The following is a 19,734-nucleotide window of genomic DNA, read 5'->3' on the forward strand; positions in this document are numbered from 1 at the left end:
TGCAATCTAGACAGTAACCACAAAGCATGAATGATGTTAAATTACTTTTGTTAAAGTCTGTCTACTCTCAGTCTTGCCCCTTACAGGACTGGGAACAGTTTCTCTCCATCTAATCATGCCAGACCCCTGAAGTTTGAAAGAGTTATTCAAAATTGATCTCAACTTCTACCTTCTCTAATTTGTCTTTAGAACTACAGTTCCTTAACCCATTTGCCAAAACCTTCATATCCTTCCTGGAGAGTACTACACAGAAATGGACACAATATTCCAGGCGAGGCCAATATAGTGCCATATTCTATTTGAATTATATGCTCCTTGACTTAGTCCAAGATTCTCAAGTACCCCAGCTGCTGCACCGCTTTTAGAATTGTGCCATTTATTTTCTAATCTCTTCATATTCTTCCTACCAAATGAATCACATAAAACATTCCACCTGCATGTTTATGTTCCTTTGTGGGACTGTCCTCCTCACACTTCTTCCAGGTTTTGTATCAACCACAAATTTTGAAAATGTGCCCTATACAGCTTTACAACTGTAGAGAAACTTATAGACTCTTACTGAAACATTGTACTGCATTCACATACAAGTAGTAATGATATCACTCCACGATGGTTAACAAAGTCTAGTGCTACCACCAACAATTCATGGTATGGGTAATTGGGAAACTTTGAGATTTTGTTATTTCAAGATCAAGACAATTTACATTTCAAAAGTATGTCTTCTTGTTAACAGATAATAGAATACTAGCCACACAGTCTAGTTGCATTGTTCTATGATCAAGAAATTGATGAAATCTTCCATATGCTGTATCTATTCCTGCTGCAATACAATAGTGAAAAAAAGTGAAAAAAAAAGAACTAGGCCCAAAAAGCTCAAAAACACAATGTTTCATACAAAAGTTAAAAACTATTCCTTCTTGGAGCACGAGCACAGATAATGCCACAGAATTCGGAACGATCTTGAAAGTTTTCCATAATCAGAATGAAAAAGTATTCGTGCACATCATCTTACATAGATGTTAGTCAAAAGATAAATTTAAGAATTTCTTTGTGCAGAGTGTTGGAAAAGTTTAGGGATGGAATTTCAGAACTTAGGGCCAAATCATATGAAAGTCCAGCTGTCAATGGTAGGATCCTGGCAAAATGTGTGCTTGAGCATTATTTTGGTGGGGGGGGGGGGGGGGGGAAGAGAAAGGGGAAGAAGAGGAAAGAGGAGGAGGAATTATGGTAGCGACCTAGGGATAACAGCCATATTAAATCTGTATTCTTCATGGGGGAAAAAAAAAAGAGCATTTTAAGATGACCACTGTGTATAGCGTTGCTGTCACTGTTGAATACAGTCAATTCCTGAGGATTTTTCCTTCCACTAAATCATTGATTAAAAAAATCTCATTTACATACTCAAAAGTACGATGTTAATGGAATTACATTACACTACATTTGTTTTTAAAAGGCATTTAGTGAAACACAAAGCATTCCTTTTTAAAAACAAAGATATGGCTAAAAGACTGGAGCTTTGCAGCCATTTTCTAATAGCTCTCATTTTCTGACTTTGGAGTTTGAGGCGTAGACCAGACCTGTTCTGTGACTGCATAATTTATTAAACCTATGTGTGGATTTAGTGCATGGATCAGCAATGTCATTACAAGAGAGAAAAAAAAAAATTAGATCTGGCCCATTAACTATAAAATGTTCTATCACTGAAAGGATTACTAATAAAAAGTTTGCTGACAAGTGCCCCTGGGCATTTACATAACAGACAAGGATGGAGAGAGAAATGAACAGGAGAGCGACTGTATGAGTGAGTATGCTTTTGACTGATCTGTGGACTGACCAAATCAGTATATATAATTATAGCATATAGATAAACAAATAGTTATTTGATATCCAACAGTAAAACTTCATGACAGCACTGTAATTACATTCTATTGTTAATATCTTTAACCACACAAAAAAAAGCACAGCTCAAGAAAGCAATAAAATTAACTCTTACCAGCTATTTCTTTACAATCGCACCAGTGAAATGTTAACTTTTTACATTCACTCTAAAACCATAGCAGTAGATTGATGAACAAGAGATGTGCACAAAAGAATAAGTGATTGACATGCATGATTTTGGGTAACATCATTAACCATATCATCTAAGCCTGTGATCAGCAGAATCATACACCTGGATTTGAATTTCTACTTTCATTTCTTGCAAGTATCGCTTTCCCAAATATGTGTTACAGCTTCTCTTTTGCACTGAACCTGCAATTAAGAGGTAAGCATTTAATATCATAATAGCAGCTAAAAAGGTTGGGCTCAAGGATAACACCATGCAGACAAAATTATACCAAACCTCAAGAGTTTGAACATATTGGGGATCAAAATTCCATCAATTTGAAAAGTAGGTCTCATTTGTAATCACTAAAATCAGTCAAACTTTGTTTTTGGCCAGCTTTTCCTGACATTTGAGTTTGTATCCTGCATTTTACATGTATGCAAAATTACAAAGGAAGCAAAATATGGGATTGATTATAAAGAAAAATTGCAATGTAGAATGAATGAATTATAGTTATTTGAAAATCAACCTGTTTACAGCTGTTATGACATACCTATGAAACAGGTGGGATTTCAATCCAAGCCTCCTGTGCCACAAGAACCTTCATAAGTTGATATGGAATCATAATACTTCCTCCACCTACACTTAATACATTTGTGAAGTACCTACAACTTCACATTAAATAGCTAGGTATGTCCACCAGAGACAAGACATAGCCAAGATGTCTTTCAAATAACTTGAATAGAGTCAGAGATGTACAGCACGGAAACGGATCCTTCGGTCGAACCAGATATCCCAACTCAATCTAGTCCCACCTGCCAGCACCTGACCCAAATCCCTCCAAACCCTTCCTATTCATATACCCATCCAAATGCCTCTTAAAATGTTGCAATTGTACCAGCCTCCACCACCTCCTCTGGCAGCTCATTTCATACACTCACCCTCTGCATGAAAAAGTTGTCCTTCTGATCTCTTTTATATCTTTCCCCTCTCACCCTAAACCTACACCCTCTAGTTCTGGACTTCCCGACCCCAGTGAAAAGACTTTTTGTCTATTCTATACATTCTAAAACTATACATGCCCCTCAATTTTGTAAACCTCTATAATATCACCCTTCAGCATCTGATACTCCAGGGAAAACTGCCCCAGCCTGATCAGCCTCTCCCTGTATCTCAAATCCTCCAACCCTGGCAACATCCTTGTAAATCTTTTCTGAACCCTTTCAAGTTTCACAACATCTTTCTGATAGGAAGGAGACCAGAACTGCACACAATATTCCAAGTGGCCTAACCAATATCTTGCATAGCCGCAACATGACCTCCCAACTCCTGTACTCAATACTCTGACCAATAAACAAAAGCATACCAAACACCACCTCCACTATCCGATCTACCTGCGACTCCACTTTCAAGGATTAGATTAGATTACTTACAGTGTGGAAACAGGCCCTTCGGCCCAACAAGTCCACACCGACCAACCGAAGCACAACCCACCCATACATTTACCCCTTCACCTAACACTACAGGCAAATTAGCATGGCCAATTCACCTGACCCACACATCTTTGGACTGTGGGTGGAAACTGGAGTACCCGGAGGAAACCCACGCAGACACGGGGAGAACGTGCAAACTCCACACAGTCAGTCGCCCGAGTCGGGAATTGAACCCGGATCTCAGGCGCTGAGAGACAGCAGTGCTAACCACTGTGCCACCCACAAAGGAGCTATGAACCTGCACTCCAAGATCTTTGTTCAGCAACACTCCCTAGGACATTACTATGAAGTGTATAAGTCCTGCTAAGATTTACTTTCCCAAAATGCAGCACCTCACATTTATCCGAATTAAACTCCATTTGCCACTTCTCAGCTTGTTGGGCTAAAGGGCCTGTTTCCACACTAAGTAATCTAATCTAATCTAATCTAATCTTATGCTTGCATCCAAATCATTTATGTAAATGACAAAAAGTAAAGGGCCCAGCACTGATCCTTGTGGCACTCCACTGGTCACAGGCCTCCATTCTGAAAAAAAACCCTCCACCACCACCACCTCAAAAGGTCTTCTACCTTTGAGCCAGTTCTGTATCCAAATGCTGAGGGGTGATATCTGGTCAGTAGTTCTCCCTGTACTCCATGAGATCTAATCTTGCTAATCAGTCTCCCATGAGGAACCTTGTCGAACACCTTATTGAAGTCCATATAGATCACATCTACTGCTCTGCCCTCAATCTTCTTTGTTACCTCTTCAAAAAACTCAAATCAAGTTTGTGGGACAAGATTTCCCATGCACAAAGCCATGTTGATTATCCCAAATATATGTACATCCTGTCCCTCAGGATTCCCTCCAACAACAGCCTTGTCAGGCTCATTGATCTACAGTTCCTTGGCTTGTCTTTACCGCCCTTCTTAAACAGTGGCACCACGTTTGCTAACCTCCAGTCTTTCGGCAACTCACCTGTGACTATTGATGATACAAATATCTCAGCAAGAGGCCCAGCAGAGTTCTTGGGTATACCTGATCAGGTCCTGGGGATGTATCCACCTTTAACCATTTCAAGACATCCAGCACTGCCTCCTCTAATCTGGATATTTTGCAAGATGTCACCATCTATTTCCATTTAGTCTATATCTTTCATATCCTGTTCCACAGTAAATACTGATGCAAAATATTCATTTAGTATCTCCCCCATTTTCTGTGGCTCCACACAAAGGCCACCTTGCTGATCTTTGAGGGGCCCTATTCTTTCCCTAGTTACCCTTTTGTCCTTAATATTTGTAAAAAGCCTTTGGATTCTCCTTCATTCTATTTGCCAAAGCTATATCATGGCCTGGTTTTGCCCTCCCGATTTCCCTCACCTATACTTCTACTTTCTTTATACTCTAAAGATTCACTCGATCTATCCTGTCTATACCTGACATATACTTCATTCTTTTTCTTAACCAAACCCTCAATTTCTTTAGTCATCCAGCATTCCTTATACCTACCAGCCTTCCCTTTCACCCTGACAGGAATGTACTTTCTCTGGATTCTTGTTATCTCATCTCATTTCTGAAGGCTTCCCATTTTCCAGCCATCTCTTTACCTTCTTCTAGTAGGTATATCCACACACTGTATCAGAAAATTGTCTTGTGCACAAGAAATTCCTCTCCATCTCAATCCTTAACACTATGGCAGTCCCAGTCTATGTTTGGAAAGTTAAAATCCCCTACCATAACTACCCTATTATTCTTACAGATAGCCAAGATCTCCTTACAAGTTTGTTTCTCAATTTCCCTCTGACTTGGGGGGGGGGGGGGGGGGGGGGGGGGGGGTGTCTATAATACAATCCCAATAAGGGTGATCATCCCTTTCTTATTTCTCAGTTACACCCAAATAACTTCCCTGGAATATCCTCCCTTACCAAAATTGCCATTCGCCCTCCTCTCTTGCCTCCCTTTCTATCCTTCCTGTAGCATTTGTATCCTGGAACATTAAGCTGTCAGTCCTGCCCATCTCTGAGCTACGATTCCGTAATTGCTATGATATCCCAATTCCATGTTCCTAACCATGGCCTGAGTTCATCTGCCTTCCCCGTTAGGCCCCTTGCATTGAAATAAATGCAGTTTAATTAGTCCTATCTTGTCTGCCCTGACAGTTTGACTCACTTCTGTTCTCAGCTGTACCAGTTTCAGATTGATCTCTTTCTTCACTTTCTCCCTGGGTCCCACACCCCCACCTTACTAGCTTAAATCCTCCCAAGCAATTCTAGCAAATTTCCCTGCCATTATATTAGTCCCCTTCTAATTTAGGTGCAATCCATCCTTCTTGTACAGGTCACTTCCACCTCAAAAGTATTTAAATAATGGCACTGGTTTTTTTTAAGATTAGATTACTTACAGCGTGGAAACAGGCCCTTCAGCCCAACAAGCCCACAATGACCCACCGAAGCGCAACCCACCCATACCCCTACATTTACCCCTTAACACTACAGGCAATTTAGCATGGCCAATTCACCTAACCTGCTCATCTTTGGACTGTGGGAGGAAACCGGAGCACCGAGGAAACCCACGCAGACTCGGGGAGAACATGCAAACTCCACACAGTCAGTCGCCTGAGGCGGGAATTGAACCCGGATCTCTGGCGCTGAGAGATAGCAGTGCTAACCACTGTGCCACCCGTTTTATTTAAAAGCATCTTTGCATGAACTGTATAAAGTTCCACTAACCAACAGATTCTTTACAAATCAATTAAGCTCATTTCCACCTTAAGAAATTTGTGGATTGCATACACATCTGTTAACAGGATTTTAAATTAATTCACTATCACAAATTGACAAACACAAGCAATGCCAAACGTAATCTCTTCAATTAAAAGTTTCAATATATAATTTAAGTATCCACTATTCCATAAGAAAACTTTCGATAAAGTAGTTTTGTAATGCAGACGAAATCAACTTTTGAATATTATCTGAAAGAAAGATGGAATACACAATAATACAAATTGCTTTTCAAGACTGTTGTAAATTTGCATAATAAAAAGGAAGCACAAATATTCGGATCCATGTACTAAATAAAGTTCAGCTCTCTAAAATTTTAAAATTATATCAATATATTTAATTTTTGAAAAGCACTCAAGAAAGAAACGGGCTAAGTCACACGAGTGATGGCGAACAAGGTTCTGGGACCCACTGGAGTTACAATCAGCTGTATCGTCTGTGCGTTCCAGCCTAGCCCATCCCCCGCCTCTCCTCCCATCCCCTCCCCCTTCTTGTATTTACACACTGCCGCTTTCAGCCTTTTTTTTAGTTAAAGACATTGCGCAGCGAACATATGCCACCACCGCAACGAAAACAAAGAAGGATTAGGGGCAGATTTGGAAGTAGAAGTAATCGCAGTGGCGCAAAGAAGGCCGTGAATATTCGACACAAAAAAAAATCGCCGTAATTAACAAAGAACGACAATGGTAAGAGCCGTTACCCGCCCCCCTCCACAACACATATTTATACATCTGCATTAAGAGGGAGGCTCCACTAATTAAAGGCGCAAAGACCCTCCCACCAAATTCACTACTAACCTGACAGAAGCGCTGGCAGTAATCCCCGGAAGACTGCACAGACACGCCGAGCTCCAACAACTCGTTGGCCAGCTCTCGTAGGTTGTCCGTCAGGCTTTTAACGTCCGCATCTACCTCCCTGTCCGCCATCTTTCTGCTGCGCTCGTGCCCGTTACGCGCCACGCTGTGACGTACGCGACGCTACGCTGCTGATTGGTCGATCTCCACGGACCTCAGTAGTGGGGAAACCGCGAAAATGGCGGTACCATGTCAGTGGGTGTAGGCGTTGTCATCAGGTTTAAGCTCTTTCGAAGGTAGGAAAGGAAAATGACCGTAGGTAAGTATATTCCCGGGATCTTGCGTAACGAAACGGTTATTGGTTTCACTTACATTAGTGGGTGGCACAGTGGTAAGCACTGCTGCCTCACAGCGCCAGAAACCCGGGTTCAATTCCCACCTCAGGCTGACTTTGCGGAGTTGCATGTTCTCCCCGTGTCTGCGTGGGTTTCCTTTGGGTGCTTCCCACAGTCACAAAGATGTGCGGGTCAGGTGAATTGGCCATGCTAAATTGCCCGTAGTGTTAGGTAAGGAGTTAATGTAGGGGTGGGTTGCGGGTCGGTGCGGACTTATTGGACCGAAGGGCCTGTTTCCACACTGCAAGTAATCTAATCACATCTACATTTCAGAGGTGAGACTTATGACCAAAAAGGTGCCAAACATGTTGAAATATTCGGCATTTCAGCCTTTTAAATGTAGAAGTGACCATACCTGTTGAACTTAAATTTCACTCCGAAACAGTGATATCTCTCCAGTCTGTAAACTTCTCAGTGCGTTGAAAAATATGCAAGTACCAATAGTGAAGCAAGTTGTAAAACAATAGTTTAATAGCGCATTTTAATATATACAACAAATTCATATAGTGGAGCTGTTTGTACTTTTCTGAACACTTGGAATCGTCAAGCATTAAAAGTATTTGTGAATTCCCCTGATTGGCCTGAAACTACACTATCTCAGGAAATAGGTCTTCACTGATGAGACGATTCACATATTTGTGAACATCTTCCCACAAAGTCCTCTGGTTGCCAGAGAATGGTATTTCACCATCGTCAGAAAGTGAAAATGGTACTACCTATTCATCCCAATGTTTTGAGAAAATGTCTGAGAATTTGAGACTATCAGCATTATATCTCTACAGGTCATTCTTCATCTATTGGATAGCCAAAGGCCATGGGACCTCCTTGGCTTTTGTTGATCTGTGGAAGGCTTTTGACTCCAACTAAAAAGCCTTTTGGAAAATCCATCACACTTGAATGCTCAGCAAAATCTGTTACTATCCTGCTACTCCAACATGATGGCAATCAATTGGAACTGATTAGATACTAACCCCCTTTTCTATGTTGAGAGTCCAAGGTTGTGTGGCTGTATCATCTCGCTTCACTGTCTACCTCAGGCCGATAATGGAATACAGCTATGACAACTTTCAGAATGGTTTATGGCTGAGCTTCAACTCTGAATCTTTATCTTAACAGGCTGAGGGGCAAGAGTCACAGGACTATCTAACTATCTACTACTTGTAATATGCTGACTACTAGGAGAAAGTGAGGACTGCAGATGCTGGAGATATGCCGACTACTGTGCTGTTTTGGCTCTGGTTTCAAGTAACTTTCAGACTATCCTTAATTTCTCCAGCTCTGCATATAAAACATTCCTCAACATTAGCTAGACCAAAAATCAGACTACAGCCCACCCTAGCAAACTACTTACATTTCCAGTATTATTATTGGTAGACACTGTAGAAGTTACAGAACTCTTCCCTTATCAAAAACAAGATTCAGCACAATTAGCTGTGCCAGCATACGGCTTTAAAATTTTGCAAACGGGTGTTTGACGACTGGGATCTCCAAAAGAGGATAAAATGATTAAATTTACAATGAGAGTTTGTTGGGAAGTTACAGTGAGAATGGCAGTGATGAGACTTTTGACGTATAGAAAGAGTCAAATTCTGCAGCCGAGCTTTGTATGGTGAAGCGTGATTCTCACTAGTGAGCAGCAAGAGGCATATTTGAATGTACTTTGTGCCTAATCTCACCTCATTAATAAGCATTTTCCTTTTCCCTCAACTGACGGAGAACTAGACAGAGACAAGTTGTGACCTGTATAAAATGTTGGTCATTTTCTAAATAATTGTTCTACCAGTTCTAGAATCCATATTATAGGAGGGGTGTGATAGCACTGGAGGAGATTTATCAGGATGTTGCCTGGCTGGAACTTTCAGTTATGAAGAAAGATTGGAGAGACTTGGGTTGTTTTCCTTTGAGCAAAAAAGATTGAGAGAGACACCATTGAGATGTACAAAATCGAGAGGTATCGACATAGAACAATACAGCGCAGAACAGGCCCTTCGGCCCTCGATGTTGTGCTGACCTGTGAAGTATTCTCAGCTTGTCCCCCTACACTATCCCAAAATCACCCATGTGCTTATCTAAGAATTGTTTAAATCTCCCTAATGTGGCTGAGTTGACTACATTAACAGGTAGGGCATTCCACGGCCTTACTACTCTCTGCATAAAGAACTTGCCTCTGATATCTGTCTTAAATCTATCACCCCTCAATTTGTAGTTATGTCCTCTTGTACAAGCTGATGCCATCATCCCAGAAAAGAGTCTTTCACTGTCTACCCTATCTAATCTTCTGATCATCTTGTATGTCTCTATCAAATCCCCCCCCTTAGCTGCCTTCTTTCCAATGAGAACAGACTCAAGTCTCTCTGCCTTTCCTCATGAGACCTTCCCTCCAGACCAGGCAACATCCTGATAAATCTCCTCTGCACCTTGTCCAATGCTTCCACATCCTTCCTGTTATGGGGTGACCAGAACTGTACACAATATTCCAAGTGTGACCTCACCAGCGTTTTGTATAGTTTCAACATGATATTGCGGTTCTGGAACTCAATCCCTATACCAAAGAAACTTAACACACTGTATGCCGCCTTAACAGCCTTATCCACCTGGGTGGCAACTTTCAGGGTTTTATGCACATGGACTCCAAGATCCCTCTGCACATCCACACTACCAAGAAGCTTTCCATTGACCCAGTACTCTGCCTTCCTGTTATTCTTCCCAAAGTGCATCGCCTCACATTTAGCTGCATTGAACTCCATTTGCCACCTCTCAGCCTAATTCTGCAGTTATAAAAATGACAAACAGCAGTCCCAAAACAGATCTTCGTGGTACACCACTAGTAACTGGACTCCAGGCTGAATATTTTCCATCAACCATCACTCACTGCCTTCTTCCAGAAAGCTAGTTTCTAATCCAAACTGGTAAATCATCCTCAATTCCATGCCTCTGCATTTTCTCCATCAGAGCTGAAAATGTGTTGCTGGTAAAGCGCAGCAGGTCAGGCAGCATCCAAGGAACAGGAAATTCGACGTTTCGGGCAAAAGCCCTTCATCAGGAATCTTTTGCCCGAAACGTCGAATTTCCTGTTCCTTGGATGGTGCTTTAACCAGCAACACATTTTCAGCTCTGATCTCCAGCATCTGCAGACCTCACTTTTTACTCGAAGATTTTCTCCATCAGCCTACCATGTGGAACCTTATCAAAAGCTTTACTGAAGTCCAGATATACCAAGTCAACTGCCCTACCCTCACCTATATGCTTGGTCACCTTCTCAAAAAACTCAGTGAGGTTTGTGAGACATGAACTGCCCTTGACAAAACCATGTTGACTATCTGAAATCAAATTGTTGCTTGCTAGATGATTATAAATCTTCTCTTATAATCTTTTCCAAAACCTTTCCTACAACAGAAGTAAGGCTCACTGGCCTGTAATTACCTGGGTCATCTCTGCTGCCCTTCATGAACAACGGCACAACATTTGCAATCCTCCAGTCCTCAGGTACTAAACCTTAGACAATGACAAATCAAATATCAAAGCCAAAGGCTCTGTTATCTCCTCCCTAGCTTCCCAGAGAATCCTCGGATAAATCCCATCCGATTCAGAGAACTTGTCTACTTTCAGAACTTCTCGAATCGACACCACCTGTGCATAACTAACCTCAATCCTTTCTAGTCTAATATCTCGTACCGCATTCTTCTCCTCTACAATATTCTCCTTTTCCTGAGTGAACACCAATGAGAAATGTTCATTTAGCATCTCTTCGATCTCTACAGGGTCCACTTCTCAACTTCCCAATTCTGTCATTGACTGGTCCTATTCCTACGCTAATCATCCTTTTATTCCTCACATAGCTGTAGAAAGCTTTAGGGTTCTCCTTTATTCTGTTTGCTAAAAACTGCTCGTCCTCTCTTTGCTCTTCTTAACTCTCTCTTTAATTCCTTCCTAGCCGATCTGTAAGTCTCCATCGCCTCATCAGAACCATCTTGCCTGATCAACATATAAGCCTCCTTCTTCTTAACAAGAGATGCAATTTTTGTAGTAAACCACGGTCCCATTACTTTATCACTTCCTCCCTGCCTGACAGGGACATACCAGTCAAGGACATGCAATATATGTTCCTTAAACCAGCTCCACATTTCCATTGTCTGCATCCCCTGCGTTTTGCTACCCCATTCTATGCATCCTAATTCTTGCCTAATTGCATTATAATTGCTCTATCGATAACTCTTAACCTGTGACATGTACCTATCCCTTTCCATCGCTAAACTAAATATAACTGAATTATGGTCATTCTCTCCGAAGTGCTCACCTACAACTAAATCAAACACCTGGCCTGGTTCATTACCAAGCACCAGGTCCAGTGTGACCTTCCCTCTTGTCGGCCCTTCGACATACTGTCAGGAAACCCTCCTCTACACATTGGACAAAAACTGATCTATCCGACGTACTAGAGCTATAACATTTCCAGTCAATGTTGGGGAAGTTAAAGTCCCCCATAATCACCACCCTGTTCCTTTCAATCCTATTCAGAATAATTTTGCTAATCCTCTCTTCCACCTCCCTGGAACCCTGTGGTGGCCTTTTTAAAAAAAATCCTAGCAGTGTGATCTCTCTTCTCCTGTTTCTAACCTCAGCCCCTATTACCTCAGTGGACGAGTCCTCATCAAAAATTCTCTTAGCCACCATTATACTATCTTTGACTAACAAGGCCACGCTTCCCCCTCTTTTACTGCCTTGCCTGTTTTTAATGAAAGATTTAAACCCTGGAACTGGCAACAACCATTCCTCACTCTGCTCTCTCCATGTCTCTGAAATGGCCACAACATCGAAGTCCCAGATATCTATCCATGCTGCATGCTCACCTACCTTAGTCCTTAGTTTGGATACTTCTGCTGTTGATGTAGACACACTTCAAACCAGGTTGCCAGCACATTCCTGTGACCCTGAAATCCTGTCCCTGTCCTTCCTACTCTCATCCTCCTGTGCACTGCAACTACACCTCCGGTTCCCATCCCCCTGCTGAGCGAGTTTAAACCCACACGAATAGCACCAGCAAATTTCCCACCCAGGATATTAATACCCCTCTGGTTCAAGTGAAGACCATCCTGTTTGTACAAGTCCCACCTTCCCCAGAATGAGCCCCAATTATACAAAAACCTGAAACCCTCCCTCCTGCACAATCCTTGCAGCCACATGTTCAGCTGATATCTCTCCGTGTCCTTCGCTTCGCTATCACGTGGCACAGGTAACAGTCCAGAGACGATAACTCTGTTTGTTCTAGCTCTCAGCTTTCATCCTAGCTCACTGAAATCCTGCCTTGCATCCTCCTCCCTCTTTCTACCTATGTCATTGGTACCTACATGGACAACAACTTGAGACTGGTCACCCTCTCCCTTCAGGACCCCAAAGATACGATTCAAGACATCATGGACCCTGGCACCTGGGAGGCAACACACCAACCGCGAGTCTCGTTCGTTCCTTACAAACCTTCGATCTGAGCCTCTAACTATTGAGTCCACAATGACTAACACACTCCTCCTTTCCCTCTTTCCCTTCTGAGCAATAGGGTGCCAGACCTGGGCCCCACTGCTTGCCTCTAGTAAATCGTCCCCCTCAACAGTATCCAAAATGGTATACATGTTTTTCAGGGGAACGACCACAGGGGATCCCTCCACTGACTTTTTTTTTCCCCTTTCAAACAGTCACCCAGCTTTCTTCTTGCCTAGGAGTAACTACTTCTCTGTAACTCCTATCTATCACAACCTCTGCCTCCCGAATGATCCGAAGTCCATCCAGCTCCCACTCCAGTTCCCTAACAGGCTCTTGGAGGAGCGAGAGTTGAGTGCACTTGCTGCAGACATAGTTGGATGGAACACTAATGGTGTCCCTGACCTCAAACATCATGCAGGAGGAACATTACTCTCCCTGCACTGCCATCCCTGCTAGTCCCCTAGTCACAAAGTAAAAAAGAGATGCTTACCTGATATGTCCCTGTTCTTCAAGGTGAGAGGAGTTGGTTGGGTGGGAGGCCCTACAAAGGTAGGGTGCAAGCTCCCGCCCCTCGAGTTGCTGCTGCCACTGAAAAACAGAAATGGAGGACTCTCGCGCTTGTGGTAAGTTTTTTAAAGGCTCAAATCAATGACTCACCACTCCCGGCAGGCCCCTGGTACAAGCTCCTGCCCTTTGAGTTGCTGCTGCCACTGAAAAACAGAAAATCAGGGTGGACAGGAAGAAACTTTGATACAGGGATCAATGACCGGGGACTTAGCTTTGAGGTAAGCGTCAGGAGGTTGAGAGGAGATGTGAGGAATCCCGCTTCCATGCAAAGGATAGTGAGAATCTGGAACTCCCTACCTGTAAGAGTGATAGAGCTAGAAACCCACAAAAGTTTAGAAGTGTTTAGATATGTACTTGCGATGCCAAGGCATACAGGACTAAGGCTGAAAATGTGTTGCTGGAAACGCGCAGCAGGTCAGGCAGCATCCAAGGAGCTAGATGACCTAGAGGAGGGGCTTGAAAGCTGGGTGAGCAAGTTTGCGAATGACACGAAAGTCGGTGGAGTTGTGGACAGCGAAGAAGGATGTGGCAGGTTGCAGCGGGATATAGATAAGTTGCAGAGCTGGGCAGAAAGGTGGCAAATGGAGTTCAATGTAGCTAAATGTGAAGTCATTCACTTTGGTAGCAGTAACAACAAGATGGATTACTGGGCTAATGGTAGGCTACTTGGTAGTGTAGATGAGCAGAGGGATCTTGGTGTCCATGTACACAGATCTCTGAAAGTTGCCACCCAGATAAATAGTGCTGTGAAGAAGGCATATGGTATACTGGGCTTTATTGGTAGAGGAATTGAGTTCCAGAGTCCTGAGGTCATGTTGCAGTTGTATAAGACTCCGGTGCAGCCTCATCTGGAGTATTGTGTGCCGTTTTGGTCGCCATACTATAGGAAGGACGTGGAGGCATTGGAATGAGTGCAGAGGAGGTTTACCAGAATGTTGCCTGGCATGGTAGGAAGATCATATGAGGAAAGGCTGAGGCACTTGGGGCTGTTCTCATTGGAGAAAAGAAGGTTTAGGGGAGATTTGATGGACGTGTACAAGATGATTAGGGGTTTAGATAGGGTTGACAGTGAGAACCTTTTTCCGCTAATGGAGTCAGCTGTTACTAGGGGGCATAGCTTTAAATTAAGGGGTGGTGGGTATAGGACACATGTTCGGGGTAGATTCTTTACTCAGCGGGTTGTGAGTTCATGGAATGCCCTGCCAGTAGCAGTGGTGGACTCTCCCTCTTTATGGTCATTTTAAGCGGGCATTGGATAAGCATATGGAGGTTATTGGGCTAGTGTAGGTTAGGTAGGCTTCGGTCGGCGCAACATCGAGGGCGAAGGGCCTGTACTGCGCTGTATTTTTCTATGTTCTATGTTCTATGAGCAGGAGAATCGACATGTCGGGCGTGAGCCCTTCTTCAGGAATGGGGAAAGTGTGTCCATCAGGCTAAGATAAATAGGTAGGGAGGAGGGACTTGGGGGAGGGGCGTTGGAAATGCGATAGGTGGAAGGAGGTCAAGGTGAGGGTGATAGGCCGGGGTGGGGGCGGAGAATTCAGGAAGAAAATTGCAGATTAGGAAGGCGGTGCTGAATTCGAGGGATTTGACTGAGACAAGATGGGGGAGGGGAAATGAGGAAACTGGAGAAATCTGAGTTCATCCCTTGTGGTTGAAGGGTTCCTAGGCGGAAGATGAGGCGCTCTTCCTCCAGCCATCGTGTTGCTATGGTCTGGCGATGGAGGAGTCCAAAGACCTGCATGTCCTTGGTGGAGTGGGAGGGGGAGTTGAAGTGTTGAGCCACAGAGTAATTGGATTGGTTGGTCCGGGTGTCCCAGAGGTGTTCTCTGAAACGTTCCGCAAGTAGGCAGCCTGTCTCCCCAATATAGAAGAGGCCACATCGGGTGCAGCGGATGCAGTAAATGATGTGTGTGGAGGTGCAGGTGAATTTGAGGAGGATATGGAAGGATCCCTTGGGGCCTTGGAGGGAAGTAAGGGGGGAGGTGTGGGCACAAGTTTTGCATTTCTTGTGGTTGCAGTGGAAGGTGTCAGGAGTGGAGGTTGGGTTGATGGGGGGGCGTGGACCTGACTAGGGAGTCACTGAGGGAGTGGTCTTTTCAGAACGCTGATAGGGGAGGGAAGGGAAAAATATCTCTGGTGGTGGGGTCCATTTGGAGGTGGCGGAAATGACGACAGATGATATGATGTATATGGAGGTTGGTGGGATGGTGGATGAGAACCAGTGGGCTTCCTAACCTGCAATCTTCTTCCTGACCTTTCCCCATTCCTGAAGAAGGGCTCATGCCCGAAACGTCGATTCTCCTGCACCTTGGATGCTGCCTGACCTACTGCACATTTCCAGCAACACATTTTCAGCTCTGATATCCAGCATCTGCAGTCCTCACTTTCTCCTCGAAGATTGTTTTCATACAGGTCTAAGGGCCAAATGCTGGACCTTGGGTTTAGAATAGTTAGATGGTTGTTTTCGACAGGCCTGGATATGATTAACCAAAGGGCCCTTTTCTGTGACATATATCACAATAACCTGACAATTAAATTTCAACTCACTGCTTGCTCCTCTGGGCCTCTACCTTGGGCAGCAGTCATCAACTGCATGCTGCAGTCAACTGAGTGTGAACACATACCAACCTCATTGCATCATCATCCACTTATTATACGATTTTGCACCTCAATACTCCACTTTGGTATGGATCAGGGTGTCTTTCAGAGTCATAGAGATGTACAGCATGGAAACAGATGCTTCGGTCCAACTCGTCCATGCCGACCAGATATCCCATCCCAATCTCGTCCCACCTGCCAGCACCTGGCCGTTATCCCTCCAAACCCTTCCTATTCATATACCCATCCAAATGCCTCTTAAATGTTGCAATTGTACCAGCCTCCACCACATCCTCTGGCAGCTCATTCCACACACATACCACCCTCTGCGTGGAAACGTTGCCCCTTCGGTCTCTTTTATATCTTTTCCCCTCTCATCCTAAACCTGTGCCCTCTAGTTCTGGACTTCCCGACTCCAGGGAAAAGACTTTATCTATTTATCCTATCCATGCCCCTCATAATTTTATAAACCTCTATAAGGTCTCCCCTCAGCCTCCAACGCTCCAGGGAAAACAGCCCCAGCATGTTCAGCCTCTCCCTGTAGCTCAGATCCTCCAACCCTGGTAACATCCTTGTAAATCTTTTCTGAACCCTTTCAAGTTTCACAACATCTTTCCGATAGGAAGGAGACCAGAATTGCACGCAATATTCCCACAGTGGCTTAACCAGTGTCCTGTACAGCCGCAACATGGCCTCCCAACTCCTGTACTCAATACTCTCACCAATAAAGGAAAGCATACCATACGCCTTCACTATCCTATCTACCTGCAACTCCACTTTCAAGGAGCTATGAACCTGCACTCCAAGGTCTCTTTGTTCAGCAACATTCCCTAGGACCTTACCATTAAGTGTACAAGTCCTGCTAAGGTTTGCTTTCCCAAAATGCAGCACCTCACATTTATCTGAATTAAACTCCATCTGCCACTTCTCAGCCCATTGGCCCATTTGGTCCAGATCCTGTTGTAATCTCGCTATTCAGGCAGCATCCAATGAGCAGTGAAATCGACGTTTCGGGCACAAGCCCTTCATCAGGAATAAAGGCAGTGAGCTGGAAGCATGGAGAGATAAGCTAGAGGGTGGGGGGGGTCGGGGGGTGGAGAGAGTAGCATAGAGTACAATGGGTGAGCGGGGGAGGAGAGGAAGGTGATAGGTCAGGGAGGAGAGGGTGGAGTGGAAAAGAAGATAGGCAGGTTGGACCAGTCCGGACAAGTCATGGTGACAGTGCTGAGCTAGTTACCCTTTTGTCCTTAATATATTTGTAAAAACCCTTTGGATTATCCTTAATTGTATTTGCCAAAGCTATCTCATGTCCCTGTTGTGCCCTCCTGATTTCCTTCTTAATAATACCTCCTACTTTGTTTATACTCTTCTAAGGATTCACTCGATCTGTCCTGTCTACACCTGACATATGCTTCCTTCTTTCTCTTAACCAAGCCCTCAATTTCTTTAGTCATCCAGCATTCCCTATACCTACCAGCCTTGCCTTTCACCCTGACAGGAATATACTTTCTCTGGATTCTTGTTATCTCATTTCTGAAGGCTTCCCATTTTCCAGCCGTCCCTTTACCTGCCTCCAATCAGCTTTCAAAAGTTCTTGCCTAATACCATCAAAATTGACCTTTCTCCAATTTAGAACTTCAACTTTTAGATTTGGTCTATCCTTTCCATTACTAATTTAAAACAAATAGAATTATGGTCGCTGGCCCCAAAGTGCTCCCCCACTGACACCTCAGTCACCTGCCCTGCCTTATTTCCCAAGAGTAGGTCAAGTTTTGCACCTTCTCTAGTAGGTACATCCACATTCTGAATCAGAAAATTGTCTTGTACACACTTAAGAAATTCCTCTCCATCTCAATCCTTAACACTATGGCAGTCCCAGTCGATGTTTAGAAAGTTAAAATCCCCTACCATAACTACCCTATTATTCTTACAGATAGCTGAGATCTCCCTTACAAGTTTGTTTCTCAATTTCCCTCTGACTATTGGGGGTGTTCTATAATACAATCCCAATAAGGTGTTCATCCCTTTCTTATTTCTCAGTTACATCCTGGGAAGTTGTTTGGGTGTATTTCCGGGAATGTCCTCCCTCAGCACAGTTGTAATGCTATCCCTTATCAAAAATGCCACTCCCCCTACTCTCTTGCCTCCCTTTCTATCCTTCCTGTAGCATTTGTATCATGGAACATTAAGCTGCTAGTCCTGCCCATCCCTGAGCCATGTTTCCGTAATTGCTATGATATTCCAGTCCCATGTTCCTGACCATGCCCTGAGTTCATCTGCCTTCCCTGTTTAGGCCCCTTGCATTGAAATAAATGCAGTTTAATTTATTAGTCCAACCTTTTCCCTGCCTGTCCTGACTGTTTGACTCACTTCTGTTCTCAGCTGTACCCATGCTCACTTCTCTTAGTACTCACTCACTTTGCAACTTCTTGGGTGCTCACAGGTTTTCTGCCTTGTCATTTTGCTGGTTTTCCCACTCAGTCAGACCTTAAACTTAATACTTCTGTCTTACCTTTCCCTATGGTGTAGACACAAAGCAAGGCAGACTTTCAAAGTTGTCAGCAATGATCCGTCAAGGGAGTGGACTTGCGGCTTTACACACATACTGGGTCAGTGTCTGACCTGCAGCATGTGTGAGCAGCTTATGAAGCAAACACACTGCAGTGCTGCAACAAAATGGCCATGTCTCAAAGTCTAAGGGGAATATTCTTTGGTCAAGTCAAGCAAAACAGTCTTCATTCAAGGAGTCCTGGCACCAAAAGTCAAGAGTGTTGTCTATTAGGAAGACAGGGGTTTGGGCATAGTCAGTTGGCCCCTTGGTGCAGTCAAAACATTTGTATCACTGTATTCCAAAGGGAGGGCCACGGTCAGTGTTTTGGTCCTGTGCAGAAATTCTGGGGACTTGCAGTAGATCAGTCAGGAGTTGCATGGAAACCAGTCAGGGCCTCCTCACCCAGCAGTTGGTGCTGTCCATCCAAGTCATTTCGATGGCCACAGTCAATCCTCAGCTCAATTAAAGTCAAGGAAGATGTTTTGTTCTTAAGTATTGGAGCTTGTGGGAAAGGTGCATTGAGCAATGACTATAAAAGTTTGCAGTTCAGGAGTTGGGCCTACTTCTGAGGGAGCTAGGATAGCAGGAAGTGCTCCCAACTGCATAAACTTGAACTCTAGGTTGTGGAGCTCAAGTGGCTGAGTTACATGAACAACACATTTAAAGAAGTGGTCACACTATTTTTAAGGACTGGAAGAAAGAAGGGAATAGATAGGCACCATGCAATCAAGGAGAAACAGGCAGATAGTACAGAAGTCCCTTTTGATTTTGCGCATAAGAGTTTTCCGTTCTTAAAGCTGATACCTTTGTCAGAGGGCTTGTGTGGGAGGATTTGCTGATGCTATTGTGATGACTTCAAACTAGTTCAGCAGAGATGGGACACTGCAGTGGTTTGAAACAGCATAACTTAGAAAATGAATCAAGGCAGAGAATTGAGTGTTGCAAGAGTGAGGCAAGGCTGGATGGCCTCTAATGACAGTAGTTTTAGAGGTAAGACAATTGAGTTAAGGGTATGACACATGGATCTGCACTGTTGTTGCCATCACAGAGAC

At 43.8% G+C, this 19,734-nt stretch overlaps 1 protein-coding gene across 1 annotated transcript in view; it reads right to left on the reverse strand.

Annotated features, from left to right (window-relative positions):
- Positions 1-7,222, reverse strand: part of LOC132819564 (zinc finger protein 292-like) — a 199,920-nt gene extending 192,698 nt beyond the window's left edge. Inside the window, exon 1 of the mRNA XM_060831133.1 lies at positions 7,094-7,222. Within this exon, the coding sequence (XP_060687116.1) occupies positions 7,094-7,222 (129 nt within the window). The remainder of the gene's footprint in view (positions 1-7,093) is intronic.
- Positions 7,223-19,734: the final 12,512 nt, after the last annotated feature.

The sequence above is a fragment of the Hemiscyllium ocellatum genome, chromosome 10, assembly GCF_020745735.1.
Source record: "Hemiscyllium ocellatum isolate sHemOce1 chromosome 10, sHemOce1.pat.X.cur, whole genome shotgun sequence".
In the NCBI taxonomy this organism is placed as follows: Eukaryota; Metazoa; Chordata; class Chondrichthyes; order Orectolobiformes; family Hemiscylliidae; genus Hemiscyllium; species Hemiscyllium ocellatum.